Source organism: Gadus chalcogrammus, unplaced genomic scaffold (assembly GCF_026213295.1).
Source record: "Gadus chalcogrammus isolate NIFS_2021 unplaced genomic scaffold, NIFS_Gcha_1.0 GACHA128, whole genome shotgun sequence".
Lineage (NCBI taxonomy): Eukaryota > Metazoa > Chordata > Actinopteri > Gadiformes > Gadidae > Gadus > Gadus chalcogrammus.
Genome location: NW_026613563.1, coordinates 41,803 through 66,789, shown reverse-complemented (window position 1 = coordinate 66,789; position 24,987 = coordinate 41,803). Strand labels below are relative to the sequence as shown.

Here is a 24,987-nt window from a genome sequence, read left to right as displayed (position 1 = left end):
TGTTCGGTTAACTCCTTGTGTCTGAGGTTTTTCCCTTCACTTTAACATGAATGAAGTTGATGGGTTTTAGGCACTGTGGCAACTGATTATTACTAAAAGGTTTCTATTGACGAAGGGCCTTTTAGATTGGTTCAGCTGCTGCTCACTAACTCTCACGTTCCTCTGCTCTCAATGCGATTCACATATCGTTCAATTTATTCAAAAGATCCAAAGACAAAGAACAGGTACATTATGGTATCATTTTATATTATTATTTATAGTCTTATTGTTAATAGCTTCAGTCGCGTTGGTATTTAATTTTTCATTTGCTCGTTTAGCTACGTATGACAGTTAACAATGTTGGTGTAGGCCTATTACAATTATTTACGCGTGTAGGCCACTCCAACTCACTCGATATTTCAAAAAGATTAGTGTGCTCTCTCAGAGCTGGGAGATTTCATCCTTATTTTAACATATTACTCGAGACGGTGTTTTCTCACAGTTCTACGGGTTCATGCGTTCTCGGGTTCATGCGTTCATGCGTACACGTCTCCTACTCAGACTTTTTCCCCTACACGGGGTATTTAATTTTTCATTTGCTTGTTTAGCCATGTATGTCAGTTAACAATTTTGGTGTATTACAATTATTTATGTGTGTTGGCCACTCCAACTCACTCGATAGTGTGCTCTCTCTGGGAGTTTTCATCCTTATTTTAACATATTACTCGAGTCAGTGTTTCTCACAGCGTTCTACGGGTTCATGTGTTCTACGGGTTCATGCGTTCTACGGGTTCATGCGTTCTACGGGTTCATGCGTTCTACGGGTTTATGCGTTTTACGGGTTTATGCGTTTTACGGGTTTATGCGTTCTTGGGTTTATGCGTAAATGCGTACACGTCTCCTACTCAGACTTTTTCCCCTACACGGGGCCTGACTTTCGCTGATGTCACCTTCTCTGCAAGGCATTTTTTCATCTAAAAGCGATAGCCTAGGAGCAGCTGTTACTATTATCATTTCAAGAATCAACAACTCTCTGTCCTTACGCTTCCATGTTCCTTTATCTCAAGCTTCGGCAACGCACGTCCCCGAATCACCTGTTTATTTGCGGCCTGCCAATGACTAAAGGGTGGTTCAGAGTCAATCTCGCGTCGGTGGTAGAAGGGTGCGGCCCACCATCTCCCCTCTACATTGGCCACTCCTTCCGGATTGGAGCGGCGACCACAGCCGCTGAACAAGGGTTGCCGGTCGCGTCTATCAAACGGCTGGGAAGGCGGTCTTCCACAGCTTACGAATCCTACATCCGGTCGAATTCATGGTTCTTCCTTCAAGCGCACACGATGCTCTAACGTCGGTTAAGGCAGGTTTATCACGTTTGCTACTACAGCTGTTTTTGGCGGCCTGTTTCCATTTTAGTTTTAGTCTTTGTGTCAAGGTGTCACTTTTGTTTTTATTAGTTTAGACACGTTCATACTCTTTCTAGTGATATGTGATAAGTATTTTAAGAAGCTGCATTTCCCTCACATAGCCACAAGGGGAGCAAGACCTTATTGAAGGCTGCTCCACCACAGAAGGAGCCGAAGCCTTTACGTCACCCCGGCCACGCCCACTAGGCCACGCCCACTTGACGTCCTCTCTAGCGGGTGGTTTCGAACTCGAGAGGCCAGAGATCAATAGGTAGACGGCAGAGAGCCACCCCGGGCCTAAGCCCGGGGGCTTGAAGTAGATCACGGTATTTTCCTCTCACACGCGTTAGATACAATTCCCTCCGTTAAGCTTCAGTTACCATACCGAAACATGCCGACTTTATAATAAATGAAGTCAGTTAAAAGCATCCCGGGATTGGACAACTTTCTTCAAGAATATGCAACATATTGAAATTCCGTTTAGGTATTATCAAAGATACAAGTGCGTAGATTTGTTAAATAAGGTAAACGGTCGAAAATTTATGTTGTTATGTCTTAAACAGTTGAAGTTCCGTTTGGACAAAACGTTATTACAGTTTATCGCCTAGTTTAGGTCAACGGAAATGAAGACATTTTAGCAGTCTTATTTTGTAAAACACTTTCAGTCTCGTTTGTATTCGCCAACAACATTGCACTACGTATTTAATTATAGTTATTGTCATATGACCAGCATTGTTTTCCTCACGCGATAAAGGTTTGTTGATGACGACATTTAGTCATAACTTTCGGTGTCAAAAGCAACACTATTTGCAACTACTGGTGGTGGTGGTTATCAGGTACTAAACTCATAAAGCAAAATTCGGCTATATAACTCAAGGTTAACCTGCAGCAACCCCGGCAAGTTCGACCACGTCGGTGGATCATCTAGAAAACACTCTTTGAGTTCGGTGTCACGTTGGTGGCATATCATGGAAAAAATAAAACTCAAGGTTCGCAGCGGCGACCCCGGTGAGTGCGTTGACCAAAGCGCAGCGGTAACAACTCGGGCACTCGTGACTATGACCACGTCGGCGGCACGTTATCTATAACTCATGGTTGACTGCAGTAACCCCGGTGAGTGCGTTGACCATGTCAACGCACAACTCGGGCACAACTCAGGCACTAGTCGTGAGTTCGTTGCACATGTCTGTGCGGTACAACACAGAACTCGACGTCCTACATCCGGTCGAATTCAAGGTTCTTTCTTCAAGCGCACACGATGCTCTCTAACGTCGGTTAAGACAGGTTTTACACGTTTGCAACCATAGCTGTTTTTGGTGGCCTCCCAGCTAACACACGACCATACGGCAACGTTGCCTATACGTTGCCATTTGGTCATGGCAACATTACCTCCTGGCAACGTTGTGGCAACATCGCCATGACGTTGCCTACAGGAAGTTGCCATAAAGTAAACAAATAACATTGCCGCGACGTAGTGGCTTGGTAATTTTGCTAACGTTGCCACTTGGTAGCGTGAGTGACGTTGCCACAACGTAGTGGTGTGGTCATTTGCTAACGTTGCCACTTGGTACTGTTAATAACGTTGCCGCGACGTAGTGGTGTGGTCATTTGCTAACGTTGCCACTTGGTAGCGTGAGTGACGTTGCCGCGACGTAGTGGTGTGGTCATTTGCTAACGTTGCCCATTTGTAGCGTGAGTGACGTTGCCACAACATAGTGGTGTGGTCATTTGTTAACGTTGCCGCTTGGTACTGTTAATAACGTTGCCGTGACGTAGTGGTGTGGTCATTTGCTAACGTTGCCACTTGGTAATGCAAGTAATGTCACGGCTACGTAGTGGTGTGGTCATTTACTTACCGTGATATCAAACTTCAGAATTACACTGGCTGTTTGTGTCCAACACAAATATTAGGTTAAATCAGAAAATGTCACCACTTTTATTGTCTATTTACTACTTAGTGATGACTCAATTCCCACAACAAATATTTGTGCTCAACTATGTTGACCATCCAGAACTACATAACAATTCTCATTTCCACAAACTCTGACCCTGTTGAAAAATAGAAATGAAATATATTCAGATACTGAATTGATGAATCATTTATTTCAAATGCATATACAGGGACCAAATCACGACAATTCTTTCTATTAACAAAACATTTGAAGTACAATTCATGCGTTTCACGGATTCAAGTGAACAAACCACATTGAAGGTTTACATTGGTCAACCAGGACTGAGCATAAAGGCCGTGGAGAGGCTGAGGTGGAGAGTATAGCTAAAGCAGTGACTGCTAATCAGAATCCAATCCAAACTAATATTAATGCTGTCTAGTGCAATTTTAAGTTACAAGAAAATAACAGCAGTGCCTGACCCACAGGATAAGACTGAACTGACAATCAACCTGAGTTTAATCTTAGTATTCGGTAACCAAGGCTGAAATAAGGTCATCAATGCAATTTGAAATTGTGCGAGTGAGAGTGGGGTTGGGCAATGATATAATCACGGGTGTTTTGTTGAGGCTGCAAACTCAAGGTTCTGATGTCGAGTGGCCCAGATAGCCACCCCACGATCACGAGTGCTGTGTTGCTTTGATACATTAATTAAACCTCAGACTAATAAACCTTAAACACCAAATCTGGTGTTTTTATCCTATTATTATACGAATTGCACCCCAGTTTTCGATCAAGCTGAAGTTGTCCTTAAGCTGCAGAGAGGCTGGCTCAACTGTCGCTGCCGAGTCAGGGTTGTGAAGATGTCCTGTTGATTCCGGATGTCTCTTAAATGGTGGATCCCAGCGTCTTCAGTTCGGTCCCTGGAAAAAGAAAAAAGGTACTAATTTAATACTTTCTGTTCAAACACACACACACACACACACACACACACACACACACAGCAGTTGAATAACATATCAAGCGAAATGAAAAAGTGTGTGAGGACAGCTATACAAGAACAATGGTGTCTAGTTTACTGAGTTTGACCAAATCGGTCTTGATTTTATGCCTGTAGCTCACAGCTGCACAAGATGTGAGAAGGGACCAAGTAATGGCCATGCTGCCCTCTGCAATACTTGGCAAAGAGGAGACCAAACATTGTTAATGCAAGCTTTCCTTTTCGATGTCTATGCTTACCTAAATCTTATTTTGCTTTAAAATATAAAAAAGAAAAAAGATTTTCGATGGCGCCATTTCCACACTTTCTTTTACAGTTTGTTGTTTTGTTGTAATTCTATTGTTATAATTTATGACACCATGAAATAAGAATCTCAATGTCAACGTTTTATTTTAATAATTGTATTTTTTTTTTTTGCATTTACACAGTACATTGCAATATGATGGTCTATTCTGTGTGGTTGAATTGAACTAAAATGAAATTGAATAACAGAATGCCTTAAAGGCTGATATCTAACATGTCTGAAATTAAAACTTTAATTTCATACTGGATCTTGCTATCAGTTCAAGCTTTTTCGTTCCCTGTTTTACAACCAATTAATCCACAGAAGGGCACACGTTGGTAGGGCTGTGCGATGAGGGATATTTTTTTCCACAATATACCATATATATCTCAATACTTTTAAATCTCATCTGAAGGACCCCATCATTTATTATATAGGCCTACTGTATTATAAACCCAAATAGGCCTACTTGGGTTTGTATATTATATCATCACACAACGTGACGCAAAAGGAACACTGGAACAGAAACAAGGTTGAAACGCTGGCTCAAATCCTCAGGTTCTGTCCCTTCCCGTTTACTCACTGTTGGTTGGTATGCCATAAAAACTAAGTGATGATTTTGTATTGCTGTTAGAACAGCCGTAGATTACACAACAAATTATGAGTTGTGCAAAAAGTACCGCTGGCAAGGGGGCCATACTGCCCCCGCGAATGTGATGGCGTTTATAGAACCAGGCATTAAAGGTCTCGTGCGATAAAGACAGTTAAACCCAGTACTTCCAAAGTTAGAGGTCTCGTGCAATAAAGACGGTTAAATACCCTGTACTTCCAAATTTGTCTTTGTGGGTTTTGAGACAGGAGAGAAAAGAGATAGAATACAGAAGAATACAGAAGAATTTCGAAAATATATTATTACTAGAATTATTAGGTAAGGTAAGTTAATTTGAAGTAGCTATTTATTTCCAATGTTTATATTTTTAATGTTAGTAGTATAGACCATTCTGATAACGATGACATTCGCTAAATCTTAAATTAGCTATAGTACTACCATGACAACGATACCCAGGCGTTAGCTGGGCGGTGCTAATAGCTAATGAACTAGCTAGTTATACACTAATGTTACTCAAATGATATGTGTTTGTAGGCAGAGGCAAATTACACTTAATACTCAAGTGTAGTAATTGTTTAAGTCAACACCACGAAGTATGATGAAGACAGCAAGAATAGTGTAAACTTTAGCAGGCTACTTAGCCAACTTAACAGGCCGATGGGGCTATCGGCATTGCTATAAAATGCCATTGTGAGCCAGCTGTAGCCTCTGTAACTTGATGTCACATTTATCCTGTCATTCAGGGTAAATTATGATTTAACGGGCTTTTAAGTTTTAAGATGGCATTAATTTGGCTTGCCTTTTGGATGTGCAATGACCACAACTTGCTAATATCGACGAAATCGGGCGGGAAACAACAAAGAGGCAGAGGCACTCGCCTATGTCGCGTGCAGTCGTAACGTTGCATTTATTTGTTTTAACTATAGGGCTGTTGCACGAGCTTGCAATGGTAGTGCTAGTACCACAAGGCGCGAAAAAACAGCTTTGTCTAAGCAAATGATATCTACATACCGTAGCTTTCCGTTCCTCGCCATGTCTTCTTTTACTCCGTCAAGCAGGGTGTTCTACCAATTTCTTCTATCATATTGTGCTTCCTGGTCTGTTCTGCGCATGCGCATGATTACGCTATTGATTCCGCGTTGTGGTATTGGTGTAAAATACACATACAGTACCCCTGAAATCTCCAATAAAGACGTTATAATAATACAGTATCAAATTATCATCCCCATATTCTTACAGTATACATGGGGTTAGTGGTGTACAATAACGTGATTCTGTAGTGGGAGCATCGTTTGATAGAGGCAGTTGGTCTACAGATGAAATACGCTAACATACGCTAACTGACACATAAGAATATGGGGAGCATAATTGTATGCTGTATTAAAATGTCTTTATTGGAGATTTCAGGGGTATAGTATGTATTTTACAATGTTACGCATGTCATGCGCATGCGCCGAAGTAGGTAGCGAAATCTAATAGGTAGCAGTTGGCAGAAGGTGTTGTACCAAACTGCAAGAAGTTCATAAGCATTTGGTTAGCTATGTGTCCCTCTCTCTGCAGACTAAATGCCACCAATGGTAATCTTAATTTACCTTATTGAGGATTTCAAGCGAAAACGACCACGTATCAGTAGGTCTGGGTCCCCACCGTGAAGTGTTGGCGGGAATAGGAGGAAATTAGCCTGGCAATCGTAGATTGCGCGTCGGTCTGGGGAGGCTGCCGTCAATTTCTTCAATCAGCACAAGAGGCGCGATCAACTGGCGTAGTTCAAATGGGTTAACCCCTAATCCTTACCATAAACTCCCGCAAACATCTAGGACTAATCGAAACACGATTTAAAGGAGAGCCCTTCTAGCCAATCAGAGGCGAGAATCCGGGACTTATCCTACGAAAAAAATATCATACCCAGTCTAGGAGGAAATATGAACGAGTACTCGATTGACGCTTGTGTGACGTCAAGTTCTAAAAAATGAAATAAAAATCGACCAGAGATCACTTGTTGTCAGTCAATTTTAAAGAAATCCACCAATCACTAATAGGCTAATAATAGTAATCCTGAACTAGAGATGCAATTTGCAATTGCAATACAAAGGTCATGCAAATCCAGAATATGGTGCCATTAAACCACCTGTGTTTAAACCCCAATGTTTTGTAGGACCTTTCAGTTTTGATTTAAGATGAATTTACAAATTCCCATCTTCTTCTTTACCTGCACAAAACCTAGGCCTAGTCCTGTACTGTTTCACACTGTATATGTATCATGAACTGTACTGTTTAAAAGTTTAACACAATTACATTAATTTCCTATGCATTTCTTTTTGCATCATAGATCATTCCCTCCAGTCCCCGTTGACCTCATTCTTGTCAGGTATGTGTATAAAGCCTTGTCAGCCTTGAAAAGCCAATTCAGAACAAAGATTCACAATGCAACGTAACAAAACCGTTGTAGATAGAAGTTGCAGCAGTGTGAATTGAACGTTGCAAGTCGTCATAAGACAGTTGGTTTTAGAACACTTTTACTTCAGTGCTGATGACGTCTTGCCACTCACGTCAGTCAAGGCCAGCAGAGGCTTCACGATATTATTAATAATAATAATAATACATTTAATTTAGAGGCGCCTTTCAAAACACCCAAGGTCACCTTACAGAGCATATAGTCATCATACATATTAAAAAAAAAAAAAAAGACATTGTGGAATAATAATAATAATATTAGGAGTAGGAGAAAATAATTATCCACTTTGCGTAAGGAACGCTACTGTTTGCAAAACATCAGTCGCGTAACAAGTATTCCAAGTATGCTGCAGCTTTATTGGTTAACGTGACCAGCAAGCTAGTTAGTAAAAACAAGTGGTATAGTAAAGGTGTCGTTATGGAAACGGTGGTGATGTTGATAGAAGTTGCATGGGTGTGAACCCTGTTGCATGTATTTTCATCGCTAATCTTTGGTCTGAAGCTCGCATTTGCATCACAAATCTTTGGTCTGAAGCCTGCTATAAGACAGTTTATGGCTAGATTGTATTGAAACCTCAATCACACGTTAAAATGTGAAACATTTTATTTAACAGGATGAGTGAGGAAAAACAGTTACGGGCAAGGCAGTACCTCCGTTCATGGAGATCTGCTAAACAAGTGATGAATAAGATAGCTGAAAGCACTGCCAGTGTTTGTGTCACAGAACACCATGTGGCTGATGCCAGCTTGTCCAGCAGTCCATCCGGTGTTCTTGCGCCTGTTGGTGACATGGACAACTCCTTGGACTTGGATGAGTCATTTGAGGATCGTTCTGCTTTGGAGGATGACCTCCATGACTGGATGGATGTTGATCCCTCTGATGATGAGGAGGAAGAGGTTTTTGGGGATGACCTGGAGGCGTCCGACCAGCGTCCGGCATCGCTCGCATCTGACCTCGCTAGCTGGGCTTGCCAGTTTCAGGTGAAACACAATGCTGTTGATGACCTTTTGAAAGTTTTGAGAGGTCACGGGCACACTGACCTGCCTTCCACCACCAGGACACTCCTGAAGACACCAAGGGAGGTCAGGATCACATCAAAGTCTGGTATGGAGTATGTCCATTTTCCTATCAAGGACAAATTGCAACAGACTCTATTGAGATACCCAGCAGACCAGGTCCCCGACTGTGTTGACCTTTCCTTCAACGTAGATGGGCTACCTCTGTTTAAGAGCTCAGGAAGAACAATGTGGCCCATCCTTTGTGCTGTCCATTTAAAACCAGTGTCAGTCTTCCCTATCACCCTTACTTGTGGAGGTTCGAAACCACAGAATCTGGAATTCCTGGAAGACATGGTGATGGATGTCAACAACCTCCTGTCCAGTGGCCTGCAACATAGGAACAAAACAATACAATTCAACATTCTATGTTTTGTGTGCGATGCTCCTGCAAAGGCCTTTGTGAAGAATGTTAAACTTTGCACAGGCTATTATGGGTGTGACCGGTGTGTGCAGAGGGGTGAGTGGTATGAGAAGGTTACTTACCAAGACACAGAGGTGGTGGCTCGTAGTGACGACTCCTTCCGCCAACAGACACAGGGCGAGCATCATCATGGCAGCACCCCGCTTTTGGATTTACCCATAAACATGATCAGTGCATTTCCCATCGATTACATGCACCAGGCATGCTTGGGTGTCATGAAGAGGCTTCTCTTCATGTGGTGCAGAGGAGTGAAGGGCCTGAAGATGTCAGCAACCCAAATAGAGGAGGTCAGCAGCAGGCTCACCAACCTCCGTCCACACATCCCTTCCAGCTTCGCTCGCAAACCGTGAGATCTTAAAGAGCTTGAGAGATGGAAGGCAACGGAACATAGGCAGTTTATGTTATATACAGGAAAGATTGTGCTGAAGGGGGTCCTTAAAGATGAATTTTTCAGCCACTTCATGACATTCAGTGTGGCAATGAACATACTTGTAAGTCCAGCATTGGTCGAGCAACACTGGAGATATGCTGCTGATCTCCTCCGATTCTTTGTTGAGAGAGGCCGAGAACTTTATGGTAACCAGTTTCTGGTCTACAACGTGCACTCAATGTTGCACATTGTGGAGGATGCCGTGACCTTTGGAGGATTGGACAATTGTAGCGCTTTTAAATTTGAAAATTGTCTCAAGAAAATAAAGAGGATGGTAAGGAGTGGAAGATGCCCCCTGTCACAAGTGGTGAAAAGGCTTGAGGAATGCGCTGGACAGTCAATGGAGCATGGTAGGCAGAGGTCCAATTCTTCTTTTATTTTGAATCGCCGCGAATGCTGCGAGGTCATAGAGGAGAGGGACGGAAGCCAGCTTTGCCGTGTATACCACCACCCAGAACCACTTTTCAGTGTCCCTTGTGACTCCACATTAATCGGAGTACTGAAGTACAAGAACAATGACACCGTTTTGAGATGGATCCAAAATGACAACCTGAAAAGAAAGGCAATCAAGATTCCTGTGGGGGAAAAAATCCTCTTCATGGCCATTCTTCATGACATTGCAGTATGTTGTATTTTGCTCAGTGTATTATCATTGCAATTTCTTGTACAGACACAATTATTCTTTACTGTATTAAATTAACCTCTCTGTTCTTGATTACAGAATGTATAGCATCGTCGAATTTTTGGGGGAAAGGACTGTTGGCATAGTGGCCAGTAATTGGATTATAAAAGAGGGAGATGTAAGTACATGCGAAAAACCTTTATGTCAATCATTTCAAAAATTCTATGCAAGTTCTGCAAAACTATTTTGTTTTCCATTTCAGAAGACATGCAGCTACTGGCCACTCCACAAGCCCACACAGAGGGCAAAGGACAAAGATTTGCCCGATCCTAAAACCTGGCTAAAAAGGCCAATAAAAATATTTTCCTCAACAGGTGTGTTAATGGGCGACAAATAACAAGTGGTGACATGCAACACATTTAAAAGAGTGTAATTTCTAATTGTTTTGGCCCACCTGACTGTTTAGATGATTGGGATCAGGCCGTCAGGAGGAACAAGAGGGCGGAGACAAAGTCCTGTGTGGAGACAGGAAATGAGGACACAGGGAGGCGCATCATAGTCAAACCCCAAAAATTTATTCACACCGGTATATCTGCACATCCTTGTGTACTGTATTAACTTAGTGTTAAAAGTGCAAGCAGCAATTCTAAACAATGTGTAAACATGTAACACTGTTATTTACTTTCGGCTAATATAATTCTGTTCAGGTGAAAAGAAAACAAAGAAACGAAATGGGAAAAAGGCAGGACAAGGTCCCTATTTCAGGACTTCCCTTCCTCCTCCACCCCAGATAGAATCCCCCATTCCACGGCGTAGCGCACTACAAATATCTTCACCCCCTGTGACTGATGACGGTAGAGTTTTGCAAGGGAATGATGGTTAAAAACAAATACAAATAATTGCATAGAAGTCAAGAAGACACTATGTTTCGAAACAAAAACACATAACCTAAATTCTTATCTTGTTCTTTCTGTAGATTACTCCCCTCCTTCACCGGCAAGAGACGTTTTTACAGAAAATGATGGTAAAGTTATGTATGGTAATGATGACGAATGATGATGACATAACAGTAATTCTATGAGCCAAGACAACAAAGAGTTTGAAACCAAAAAAAAAACATTGAATTATTATTTTGTACTTCCTGCAGATGATTCGATTGCGTCTTCATTTGAAACGCCATTGCCTATCTCTACTGGGGACGGTAAAGTGGCGGGTGGAGAGGGTGGTTAAAACCAAACTAGTAACTCTTATCAACAGGTTATGACAGTCATCTGTCTATACTAACCCTACACATTATGCTTTATACACATTACTTAGGTGACCGAAGAGAGAGAGAAACCATACCAATCTGGGCAAAGAATATCAACGGTAATACATGTATTGAACTGTATTGCACTGTATGCAAATGACACCAAATACTACTAAATACACTCCTCTGATCTCAACATATTTTTTTTACAGCGACATTGGAGGTTCTGCTCCGAAGGCTTGAGACTGTTGAGCAGAATCAGAGAGAGGCTCTATTATTGCTACGGGCAAATCGACATGGGGACCCTGGGGAAGCTAGTGTCGAGTTACTGCAGGCGCAAACTCAGGCCGAACTACAGGAACTCGAGGAGCACCTTAAAAATAGAGATTTCACAAAAAAAATGGTAAATGTACGAATAATGGTGAAGTGACTTTAGGCTATATTGTACACATGCCACCAAGTGTGCCACATGGCCCTGCCATTGAGCTTTTTTCATCTTTAGTTCCCTGTTGTTAGCTAAGTAGTTAGAGATGAGCAGTCCATCTTCAAATACCTTAATTTGGTTCGCCCCCCTCAAAAGAAAACACCACCAACACCACATGAAAAATACAATGCAAATACTTGCCTTAACCATGGTTGTTTGATTTCCTTAGATTTCCCATCTGAGCCTAGTTGGGGGGTCCAATCCTGGGGAGTGTGTGAGGAGGGTGTTGCGCTCTGTGGCCTCAAACTTTGTTTGGAGCAGCTACAGCCTTAGGGGAAAGAAGGGGAAGATGCCACTGCTTGGCACAGCAGTGGGCAGTACCATCAAACGTAAGTCTAAATATGTGCAAACAAATCTATTTAGCTGTTTCAGCTATTTTTCTACACCTTTTAGCTGATGTGATCCGTTTCTTCCAAAGACTCCTCATTTAGGGATGGGCATGATTAATCGACGATCGACTAATTGATCATTAAGAATTTCGTCGATGACGTACATTTTTCATCGATAAAACTAATGCTAAAAAATATCTTCACACGGTGTGTCTTTTTACAATTACCATTCGTATTGTTGTTCAGCAGAGAAATACAGACGGACCAATTGCGAACTACTGCAACTGCTGATGCCATCTCTCCAAGTTAAAAAGTAGCCGCACCCACCCCAAACTAATCGGAATAAGTGTATAGATGTCGATTATAGCCGACTACACCACCTATTCTATTCCACATGGAATTCTATTCCGATCAGAGAATTATATTTAGATTAGCCGCGTTTACATGGACACTTCTGATCCGATTCGATTTCTAATCGGAATATATATATTCCTATCATGCAATCCGAGTGTATTGTATATATGGCAGTTACAAAAGTGGTCAGTGTGGTCAATTTAATCGAATGCCCATCCCTATCCTCATTATCACTGACCTTGGTACCGTGACAAGCTGGCTGCTTTTTTGTCTTTGTATTGTAGGATGTGTTGTTAATGGAATGCTTTCAGTGCATCACATCTATTTATTCATATATTGAGTGTACTTTCTTCAACAGAAAGCCCTTTATCATTGGTATATTTTTTATGTATTACCTGCTGTTGTTGCTCAGGAGTTGAAGGGGACCAAAGACTTTCACCCTTGTGCTTTTGCTGAAATGCAACAGTACCTGATGGGGAATTAAAATAGTGCAAGTCATTTTGACATCATACATCTGTACACATCATGCAGTTACAATTGACAGAGGCATGCAGCTGGTACAGATAGAGGCTAAGTGTAAAGACTGTTCAGACATATCTCCTGTTGCATCACAACTATGTTATACAGTCCATGAGCCACAGGGGGTCTTCACTAACACTCGGACATCCCCCCTCTGACATTTTAATACAATTTAAAGTGAATTAGCTGACAGTGGAGTTGTTGTATAAGTCCTCGTGGCTACGGCAGAACAACACCGGTGTTGTTCTATCCATTACCAACCCCACTCTCACTCATGCTATATTGCATAATTGTCTGGATTCAGATGCAAGAAGTGCATAACTAATATACACGTGTATGAATTATACTGTCGTATTTTGGTTTGCATCATTGCAGAAAAAATTATTTAAAAAAAATTATATCTTTATTGTCCTCACAGTTGATCAGTTTTCTTTCTATTATACAGACCAAAATGTATTAGCTGTGTACTTAATCTGAATCCATACAATCCCATTCATTTTTAATGAATGAAATCACAAAGCAACAAGTTCCAACTTACTATCACACAAAAATATCCTCCAGAGATGAATAGATTTCAGGAAAAAACCTTTTTGAGAATGTGCCCCCTGAGTGTTGGTGACATGCCTAACTTTTGATCACAAATTCAATCTAATTACAGAGGCGATCATGAAATGGAAGCCGGGGCTGGAAGAGAAGGAGGTGGAGCTTCTGATGGCAGAGGTCTTGAAACATGCCCCCTCAGCCCACTCCAAAAGTTTGAAGGTGAGTTTAAACGAGAGAGGCATATGCAATCGATATCCCTCCAGATAAATTATTTGAACATGCTGACTATTAGGGAACAATTATCATATTTTTGTACGCCACCACAAAATGATATGCAGATCCATGTCCTACTCTTTAAGCTTGTTTACAAGACGTGGTTACAACTCTTCAAGCGAAACAAGGCTAACCTTTGAGGCGGCTCGACACCAACTCTGGGCGAAACACCTTTCTGCAACAAGCTAGAACTTGTTGCAGAGAAAACACAATAGCACCACCGTTTCCATACCAACACTGCTCGTTTTAACTAGTAGTTAGCCAGTCAACCAATGAAGCTTATAGAGAATATTTTTTGTATACTTACATGCCTCCCGCAGAAGTTGCAGACTGCAGCTTGCTGAGCAGGTTCTCCAATACACAAAACCACGTGAATAGGGGATGGCGGCCGGACACCTTATAGAGCAGATGTGACCTTGGGTACACTGCAGCTCTTCTGCTTCTTAATTGAACCCACGGAGACAGGTTGGGTTGAGCACTGGACTGGTTTATTAGCTGCAACATGGGACAACACACAACCAGTGTTCACACATATATATATATATATATATATATATATATATATATATATATTCAGCCATAGTCCGTTCGAACACAACGTAAGCTTGGTTGCTTCTGAACTTTCAAACACAAACTTCAAATGATCGTATAGTGGTATTTACAACAAAAAACATTAAGTGATCGTATAGTGGTATTTACAAACTAAACATTAAGTGAACATACCTGCAACATGGGACAACACACAACTATAAAAGAGGAGGCCCGCATTAGCGCGCACATGTCACATAAACCTCGTGCTCAAGAACTCCTCAAACATCACACACAAACCAACAAAACGCCTTACAACATGTAACATTAGATTTTACATGTTATGCTATATTTTAAACATCGTTCTTTACATGGTTTGCATTTATAAGTGAACTTTATTTACAAGCGGACAGAACGGCGACTTACCACAACGTAAGCTTGGTTGCTTCTGAACTTTCAAACACAAACTTCCGCCGTGGACCTTCAGAATAAAATATAAAATATTGGTTGGAGTCCCAAGTTTAACAGAATTTAACAAATAAAAGAAAGTAATTATTTACACTGTTACACAGGGATAACACGTTCACTAACAAATCTCCGTTGCAATACAAGGTTCGCTCAACAACTAAATCCCGAACAGATCTACCGGCAACTAAATATTCTAGAGCCTTTTGAGTTTTGACGAACACAACGCATGATGACGCTAATGATCCCCATTCCTGGTGTGGTATTGGTGTAAAATACACTGCAGGATTAATACATTGATCAACTACACGCTAAAAAGTTTAAATTAAATAACATAAGAACTGTTGGGAAAAATAACCTGCTGAGTACATCACATGTACATTATAAATATAGCTAACTCCTACCCCAGCCTGATCAGCACATCACATGGCAGTCACCTTACAATAGTCAACTCTTAAACGCCTGATGAGCACAACACATGGCAGTCACATTCAACTTTTAAACACATAACACACACATGATAACATAGTCAGGTCGAGGCCAGAGCTAAGGCCCCATTTCTCCGCCAGGCAAATGGTAAACACTCAGACAATGCACTGTTTCATCCTCAGAACGGGAGGGCCACAATCAGGAGACTCTTTGAGGCGCTCCCCCATCAGGAAGAACACGAGGAGATACACTAGGGCCTGAGAGCCAAGGTCACGCAAAGACACACAGAACCACATACGTCTCAAACGCACACACCTCACCAAGAGGAAGATACAGCATAAAACTGTATCACACAGACACTTCTTCCCCCTTCTTCTGAAGCAGACCTTCCACGGAGGCGAAGCTCTGGACGAACCATCAGCGCTGATTAGGGACTTAGACATATTCGATTTCTCACGCTTTATGACTCTGTATAACCGTTGCCACTTTACTTAATAAATCCAAGGTCCTCGTGCCGACAGACTTTATTACCTCTCCGTCTCATTTCATCTGGTCCAGTAACTAGACAGACCGTTTTTCCCAACAATTTGGTGACCCTCGACGTGATTTTTTCTGAATTGAACACGCAACTGGGAAACGAGAGACGGAGAGCGGCACGACCTCGGGACCCCGGAGCACCGGACCGATTCCTGCAGTCTCACCTCGCGTACGCCCAACAAAAGGTAGGCAGAACCTGTTGATAAAATCCAAATTCTGCATAGTTATATAGGAACCACATTAGGAGGTGAGACTGTGAGAGCGGTTCGCTACGGGATATCTCGTGGGGACGAATAGAGTTGCATTCCAGCATTGCCCCATAAACCCAATTGACCCTGAACGCGTGACACATCGAATATCGGCTCGTTGCATGGTGAAAGAATACCCTCGAGACCATAGGGCCTATAAGAATCGGTCATAGTGATACAAGACTACCGATGGCCGAATAATGTATGCCTGGGCCAAGAGTGGAGCCCAGAGGGATGCCTGGGCCGCGGGTGGAACCCAGAGGGAATGAGAAGGGCCTATAAGAATCGGTCATAGTGATACAAGACTACCGATGGCCGAATAATGTATGCCTGGGCCAAGAATGGAACCCGGAGGGATGCCTGGGCCGCGGGTGGAACCCAGAGGGAATGAGAAGGGCCTATAAGAATCGGTCATAGTGATACAAGACTACCGATGGCCGAATATTGTATGCCTGGGCCAAGAGTGGAGCCCAGAGGGATGCCTGGGCCGCGGGTGGAACCCAGAGGGAATGAGAAGAAAAAACTAGGGCCTATAAGAATCGGTCATAGTGATACAAGACTACCGATGGCCGAATAATGTATGCCTGGGCCAAGAGTGGAGCCCAGAGGGATGCCTGGGCCGCGGGTGGAACCCAGAGGGAATGAGAAGGGCCTATAAGAATCGGTCATAGTGATACAAGACTACCGATGGCCAGGTAATGAATGTGTATTAAATAATTCTATGTGGTAAGAAGGTTAGAGTCCCTTTGCAGAGGAAACCGTATGCCTGGGGCACGAGTGACACACAGAGAGACAGTGTGTGTATGCGTGAGAGAGGCTGTGTGTGTGTGTGTAAGAGGCCCAGAGAGATTGAGACGGAGAGACTGTGTGTGTGTGTGTGTGTGTGTGAGAGGCCCAGAGAGAGAGAAGAGAACGAGCGTATTTGTGGGCCGGCGAAATATAGAAATAAATCAATCAATGATAACCCGGCTATGTGTGCAACGCTTACCTGCTTTGTTATGCCCAACGCTATTTTGCCGTGTCTGATTAGTGTGGGTGCGGGACACAGAACGAGAGGTCCGTTGATATGTTTCTGTGTGTGCGTCTGCGGGAGACAGAACGAGAGGTCCGTTGATATGTTTCTGTGTGTGCGTTTGGAGGAGACAGAATGAGAAAGGTCTGTTTAGGTGTGTGTGTGAGAGGGAGCGAGAGAGATAGCAAGGAGAGATAGCAAGGAGAGCTAAAGTCGAAGGACGATCGAGAGGGACCATTTTCCCTCTAGACAGTTGGAGGTAGCGATAGAGTGCGTGTTTTTCTAACAATGAACGGTTGTTTCAGGACCACGAGAAGGGGCTCTGTATGGTTTTCAGGCCCAGAGTGTAATCCCCTTTCCCATATGTGTAGTCCTCCCATTTGAGGTCCCCGTCCACCATATTTGAAGTCCTCTACTCCACCTCATGTTGTAGTTCCCCTCCCTAAAATTGTATGGAAGTTAGAACCTGTGAGGGTGTTTTGGTTCGGCCTGACGAGGCCTGTACCAATTTCGGTGGTCAGCTTCTAGTTTTGTGTATATAGAAATTTGGAAAGGGGGAGCAGTATTAAGTTATATATAATAAAGTGAAAAGTTATTTGTGAATGAAGGGACAGAAGGATCTTTTTGTGTGTGAGAGATAGTTATTAGGCCTTGTTCCATGATGGAGAGTTGAGGATGTTGCATTCCAGGCTTATCTGTTAACGGTCCTAGCTGCTGCTTGACCCTGAGGGGAGTGAGGAAGGGTGAGAGAGAGAGAACACATTTCCCCCCCCATTTGTCGAGCTACACCATTCAGGCAGTACAGAGAGACACACTAACACACAGTACAGAGAAAGGAAATAGAGTGTGTTCAACTGAAAGCGTGTGGTGGCCATACGCCATAAAATACCACATATCCAAGGAATGCAGGTAGAGCTCTGTTGAGTTTTCAGGCTTTGATCAATTTGTAGTTCCCTGTCTGCCATGTTTGAAGTTCCTTGTAGTCTCTGTCCATAGGTTTCACCTGAACAACCCCTCTGCTGGCCGAGAAAAGGAACTACCCATGGTTTCTCTCACACCCAGCCCCCAGAGCACACTCGCTTTCAAGGCGTTATGGCCGCACCCAACGTGGGTGGGAGACACAGAGAGAGAGAGAGAAGCCACATTCCACCCTTATCTGTTGTCTTGCACCAAACAGCACCCCGTACTGAGGAGGGAGAGAGAGCGTGTTCTCCCGAAGGAGGGAGAGAGAAGCAGGGAGACACACAGTGGATATTCACATTATGGCTAATTTGTTTTAGTTTTAGTTTTGTTTTTTGTCTTCCTAGGACAACAGTTATCATTCATGATGACGAACATCGAAGTTCATGAGGAGGTTATAAGGACAATAACGTTGATACTTTAATAGGACAACAGTGATGCTAATCTAATGCAATTGGACTAAAGAAGGTGTTTCTATTAACTAAGTGATTCATATTATTTTCACACAGGAAAGAATAATTGAATAAATATGGATATGATAAAGATGAGGATAATAATTAAAAAAAATATATATACATAAAGTAAAAACGTAATCTTGATAAACTGTACAGGTAGGACTACACCTATTAAAATATGGGGTGTATCTCTTTGGTCAAGGATGACAGGTGGATTGATGCCACATCTGCTGGGAAGGGATCCTACATGCTATGTTGTCAATTTGGATTCGGAAGTAGTGGGTTTACCTTTCAAATGCCACTACTGCTGCTGCAACACTTTAATAATTTTAACTCTGATAAATGACTTTTTGTTTTATAGTTTCCCTGAGGAGTATTCATTACGCACACACATTTGGCTGCATAGGGCAGTTGGGGCTGAAGACTCTGTCTCCATCCCTCCACTTTGCGATCTATACCACCATATGGGTGGGGATTGATTGTATCCCAGGTATGGCATCCTGCAGCGAGCCAGTATGGAAGGCTGGTTAGCCAACGACGGGTAAGATCCCACCTTGACACCCGGGACGACCTAAGGCAGGCACAGTCACGATTACTTGGCAGAGTCGCTGTGGGCATTGGCTTACTTGATCATGAAGTCACGAGCTGCAACAATCATAGGAAGTGCCGGGTGGGGTGTAAGGTGGAGGAGGAACAGGGGTCAGATATGTCAGCTCTGGCAGCAGAGGTGGTCTTGGAACGGGGCATGTCGCGTTTTATTTTATTTTATTTTATTTTACCTTTGTGGTATAGAAGCCCACTAACGCATGTACGTTTTTCGGTTTAGTGCATGACTTTGGAACAGCGTGGTTTCAGGCGGCTGATGGTAAACCCACCCATATTGGGCTTTGGTTTTGGACATACTGGTTTCGATTTCCCTTCCCAAAAGATTGGCTTTAATTTGCTGATGGTTAAGGTTAGACGTTTCGACGTTGGTTGCACCAACGGCGTTCTTAGATTTGCTTATCATTTAATGTGCATGGTTTTGACCATTGCGCAAGGGGGGAGGTATTGAGGAGAATTAAAAAAAATAAAAATAATAATAATAATAATAATAATAATAATAATAATAATAATAATAATAATAATAATTAGAAAACAAGGTTTTTCTTCACCATACTTGCAAACAATGATTGACATCCAGCTAAATGAGTGTGAAATACAGTGTTCAACAGATGGGTAGAAGCAGTCCCATCAAAAGACCAAAGTGCGACTACAGTAATCAAGTTTCTGACTGGAGAAGTCAAGGCAAGGTTTGGACTTCCGTCAGAAATAAGCTCAGACAAAACGTTTATTCAGAGAACACTCAAACAAGTGATTCAACATTTGCATGTCAAATAAAGACTAGATTAAGCCCCAATCCTCAACCACAAGGTATGGTGGAAAGAGTGAATGGGACGCTCAAGACAAAAATTAACAACATTTGTGCAGGCACTAAATTGAATTGATGCACTACCACTGACACTAATGAGTTATCGCATGAAAACTAACAGAACGACGCATCTAACCCCGCATGAAATGCTTAAGGGTCGACCCATGCCTTCACTTAACATTCAAGGGTCCCAAAAGGGACTTCCATTAGAATAATTAGAAATAGGATTAAGGAAAATATGTTTGAACATCTAACTGTTGTACATAAGTTTGTAATTCCAGCAAGAGGAACACAAAGTTCCAGGGCCAGAGGAGGAGCCAGATGCAGACACGCCCGGAGCCGACCAACTACCCAAGGATGATGCAATCAGATTTCGGCAGGGTTTGAATCAGTCCTGTTTTGGTGGTCCACTATTAACAAAAATGTTGTTTGGATAAATAGTATATACTATAATCAGCAACGTTTTGTCAATTTTTCCACGGATAAGGTCAAGGGACTATATAGATATAGATATGCTATTGGCAGAGCAAGGAGGGGTGTGTGGGATGATAAAGACGACATGTTGTACTTTTATCCCCAATAACACAGCACCGGATGGGTCGGTGGCCAGGGTGCTGGCAGGGTTACAGTCCCTCAGATTAGATTTGGCAGAGAGAATTCCGGCATTAATGACCCCTTCACAGGATGGATGGAGAGCCCAATGAGCGATGGGCGCTACAGGTGCAGCAGGTGCCATCCAAGCTTACCTGGGGATCGAGAGTTTGGACGAGGGACCACCAGAGGGGCCCGACCTGATCCGGCTGGAGAACATGGAACAGACCCCTGCCCCACTGTCCAAGAGCCCCCACGCAATGCAGCGCACCAATACATGAAGATCATCCGGCCCCGGCGTCCTGTTTCCACCACTGTATGCTGAAACCCCACCACTCCCCCCCGCCTGTGACGTACTAGTAACCTCTCCAGGTGGGCTGCCCCATTCCCGTCCCCGCCAACGGCACCACCCCCCTCCCACCTGATGCACCCACGTCGCCCGGACCAGGGATCTGCGTTCCGGCACCAGGGGCTGCGGCCCGTTCCCTTAAGGCTTGAGGGCGCCCCTGGCTGTATTCGCTTCTGTACGCTTCACTGTTTTTAGCCGCTCCCATATCTATGCCCGCGTCTACGCAACCGACGCCGGGAACGCAAATGTTGTTGTTTATATCGCTGTCCCACTAGATGGAGCTCGGGGATACACACGGGCGAGATTCCAGGGGCCTTGATTGCCCGTTTATCAGATGAGGTCCTGAGCGCAGTTGAATAAAAGGGTCTAATGCTCAGGTGGCGCCTTGCGACCACCTGCCCGTGATGACGCTCAGGACCATTCCGTGGTTTCTTAGTTGTTCCCGTGCCCCGGGCCTACCCTGGATACCCCATGCGTGTGATTGCTTATTGTTACACGACCAGTTAACTCCTCCTCACATCCTTAGTGTGTGGTCATCTAGGGATGGGTTGAGGGGGATTGCCATTCGTTGTGTACCTCATATCTTTCTGATATTATTATTGTTATTTAGGGACACGTTTCATGGTTGCATTTCTTTCCTGTGATCATCAGTGTAGTGTTTGTGTGATTGTTGCATTTTGATATTGTTATTTTTTAATGTTAGTCTTATTGCTGCTTTTTGCTGATATTGTTTGTGTTTGGAGTTTGTTTTATTGTTGCAGTTTGTTGTTGTTATTATGGTTTGGTGTTAGTTTTGTTGTGTGGCCAGCTTTGTTGTTGATTATTGTTTTTTGGTATCGTTTGATATTTGTTTTTTGTATTATGGTTTGCTTGTGGTATGTTTTCGTGTATTATCTGCTGCCAGTATTGTTGGTATTGCTGCTCGCGATGTACGGCCGGGGTGGATGCCACCCCCTAGGTGGGGTGTGTATGGCATACCCATGTCTGAAGCATGGGTGGCGTTTCTCCCACGTGGTTCCCCATACACCCGGTCCAGCGAGTTGTTTTAGTCCCATGCTCATGGTTGTTTGTTTTTATGGTCATTTGCCTTCTTTCTGTTATTTCTAATGGTGTTATGATGGTAGTCCCGTGCTGGAGTCCTATCCCTCGTACCCCAAATGAGTAAAAGTCGTCTTGCGACGACTTGAGGGGGATATGTTGGGAAAAATAACCTGCTGAGTACATCACATGTACATTATAAATATAGCTAACTCCTACCCCAGCCTGATCAGCACATCACATGGCAGTCACCTTACAATAGTCAACTCTTAAACGCCTGATGAGCACAACACATGGCAGTCACATTCAACTTTTAAACACATAACACACACATGATAACATAGTCAGGTCGAGGCCAGAGCTAAGGCCCCATTTCTCCGCCAGGCAAATGGTAAACACTCAGACAATGCACTGTTTCATCCTCAGAACGGGAGGGCCACAATCAGGAGACTCTTTGAGGCGCTCCCCCATCAGGAAGAACACGAGGAGATACACTAGGGCCTGAGAGCCAAGGTCACGCAAAGACACACAGAACCACATACGTCTCAAACGCACACACCTCACCAAGAGGAAGATACAGCATAAAACTGTATCACACAGACACTTCTTCCCCCTTCTTCTGAAGCAGACCTTCCACGGAGGCGAAGCTCTGGACGAACCATCAGCGCTGATTAGGGACTTAGACATATTCGATTTCTCACGCTTTATGACTCTGTATAACCGTTGCCACTTTACTTAATAAATCCAAGGTCCTCGTGCCGACAGACTTTATTACCTCTCCGTCTCATTTCATCTGGTCCAGTAACTAGACAGACCGTTTTTCCCAACAGAACTATAAAATGCATTTCCTGCAGCTGTAGTGCAAAGTGAGTTGGCTTGACTTCGTGTTTCCAGGATGAATATTTACGTTGTTTAGGCGCAACGTCCGCAATGCCAGACCCCGTCTACCGTCTTCTTACTATTAGACATTATCCGGCAATGCTTAGCTTTCATAGCCACTTGGGCTGCTATCTAGAACGTGCTCACGCTCGAGTCTAGCGTAACCTCGGCATAACATATTTAAGTTTTGACTAAATGTACAATGACATTTGACTGAATGTAAAATGAATATAAATGCACTCACGTGTTCTCTTTTATTTGTTCTTCACAGGGTCGGATGGAACGGCAGGCGGAAGAACATCCCCAAAATTGAATTCAAAATTATTTGAAATAAAAATATAATAAATTGATATTTGTTAGTGTACTGTCTTGTCTTTTGAATAGGCTTGGGGTCCACATTAGCAACAGCCACCAGCCAAAATGTAGGTAAAATATTTATGTGGCTTGTAGATTTCAGACTAGATTTTGTGGGTTCTATAAAGGGCAAATGAGGACTGCACCATGCAGATCCGCCCTAACGTCCTTGCAACGTTATGGCAACCTTTTTGAAGAAGGTTGCATAAATGTCGCCAGTATGTATTTTGGTTGCCACGACGTCGCCAGGACGTGGCAGTTACGGACGAGCAACGTCGCCAAGAACGTCCTTGCAACGTTATGGCAACGTTATGGCAACCTTTTTGAAGAAGGTTGCATAAATGTCGCCAGTATGTATTTTGGTTGCCACGACGTCGCCAGGACGTGGCAGTTACGGACGAGCAACGTCGCCAAGATACATTGCGGCAACGTGATCGCGTCTTTCACCCGCACGTCGCGGCAACGTTGAAACTTACGTTGCGGCAACCTATGTTTGGTCATAAAGTTACGTAACCGCGACGTCGCGGCGACGTAACTGCGTTAGCTGGGCTGTTTCCTTTCTAGTGTTGGTCTAGTCTTGTGTCAAGCTGTCATTTTAGTTTTTATTAGTTTTAGTTACATTCATACTCTTTCCAGTGTTATCGTAATTCCATTTAGATATTATCAAAGTTACAAGTGCGTAGTTTTGTTAAATAAGGTAAATGGTTGAAAATTGATGTTATGTCTGGAACAGTTGAAGTTCCAGTTGAACAAAATAACGTTATAAGTCTTTATCGCCTAGTTTAGGTCAACGAAAATGAAGAGACATTTTAGCAGTCTTATTTTCGTAAAACACTTTTTAGTCTTGTTTTATTCGCCAACTATATTGTACTATGCATTTAATCACTGCTATTGTCACATGCCCAGCATCCACGTTGCGTCCAGTCTCGTTTTTCTCACGCGATAAAGGTTTGTTGATGACGACTCTTAGTCATAATTTTCATTGTCAAAAGCAACACTATTTGCAACTACCGGCGGTGGTGGTTATCAGGTACTAAATTCATAAAGCAAAATTCGGTTTCATAACTCAGGTTAACCTGCAGCAACCCCGGCGAGTGTGACCACGTCGGTGGATCATCTAGAAAACACTCTTGAGTTCGCTGTCACGTCAGTGGCGTACATAGGAAAATAAAACTCAAGGTTGCAGCGGCAACCCCGGTGAGTGCGTTGACCACGTCGGTGGTAACAACTCGGGCACTCGTGAGTATGACCACGTCGGTGGCACGTTATCTAATGCTCATGGTTTGACTGCAGTAACCCCGGTGAGTGCGTTGCTCACGTCGGTGGGAAAAACTCAAGCACTCGTGAGTTCGTTGCGCACGTCGGTGCGGTACAACACAGAACTCTACGTTCGTTGCAGCAACCCCGGTGAGTGCGTTGCCCACGTCGGTGGGAATAACTCAAGCACTCGTGAGTTCGTTGCGCACGTCGGTGCGGTACAACACAGAACTCCACGTTTGCTGCAGCAACCCCGGTAGTGCGTTGACCACGTCGGTGGGCACAACTCGGGCACATGCACCTTTAATTACCACGTCGGTGGCATAATATCAAACACTCAAGTGCAGGGCACTCGGAGTTCATTGAACACGTCGGTGTTAACACGGAAGTACACAATTTTTGCTGCAGCAACACCGGTGAGTGCGTGACCACGTCGGTGGCACAGCAAGGGCACTCGTGAGTTCATTGATCACGTCGGTGTTCAACATGGAAGTTCACAATATTTGCTGCAGCAACACCGGTGAGTGCGTGACCACGTCGGTGGCACATCAAGGGCACTCGTGAGTTCGTTGA

The 24,987-nt window shown here is 43.4% G+C and overlaps 1 protein-coding gene and 1 long non-coding RNA gene across 10 annotated transcripts; one reads left to right on the top strand and one right to left on the bottom strand.

Annotated features, from left to right (window-relative positions):
* The first annotated feature begins 4,026 nt into the window (after positions 1-4,026).
* On the top strand, positions 4,027-23,703 carry LOC130378970 (uncharacterized). 3 transcript variants are annotated; one of them, XM_056585558.1, is made up of 12 exons: positions 4,027-4,211; positions 7,494-7,532; positions 10,250-10,524; positions 10,617-10,736; positions 10,858-11,004; positions 11,127-11,174; positions 11,298-11,351; positions 11,468-11,518; positions 11,612-11,802; positions 12,053-12,212; positions 13,744-13,847; positions 23,075-23,703. In XM_056585558.1, exons 1-12 carry the CDS (start codon positions 4,153-4,155, stop codon positions 23,114-23,116), a joined length of 1,290 nt encoding a protein of 429 aa, XP_056441533.1. In that variant the 5' UTR covers positions 4,027-4,152; the 3' UTR covers positions 23,117-23,703. The 3 variants fall into 3 exon arrangements, with proteins under 3 accessions (XP_056441533.1, XP_056441534.1, XP_056441532.1); XM_056585559.1 differs by lacking the exon at positions 23,075-23,703 and having other exon boundaries at positions 10,250-10,328; positions 10,413-10,524; positions 13,744-14,411; XM_056585557.1 differs by lacking the exon at positions 23,075-23,703 and having other exon boundaries at positions 13,744-14,411.
* LOC130378971 (uncharacterized) lies at positions 9,424-15,091 on the bottom strand. 7 transcript variants are annotated; one of them, XR_008895036.1, is made up of 5 exons: positions 14,625-15,091; positions 14,209-14,396; positions 12,962-13,035; positions 10,605-12,178; positions 9,424-10,103 (listed from the first exon to the last, which is right to left on the bottom strand). It is a non-coding gene; the product is annotated as an uncharacterized LOC130378971 (long non-coding RNA). The 7 variants fall into 7 exon arrangements; XR_008895035.1 differs by having other exon boundaries at positions 9,424-10,078; XR_008895031.1 differs by having other exon boundaries at positions 9,424-12,181.
* Positions 23,704-24,987: the final 1,284 nt, after the last annotated feature.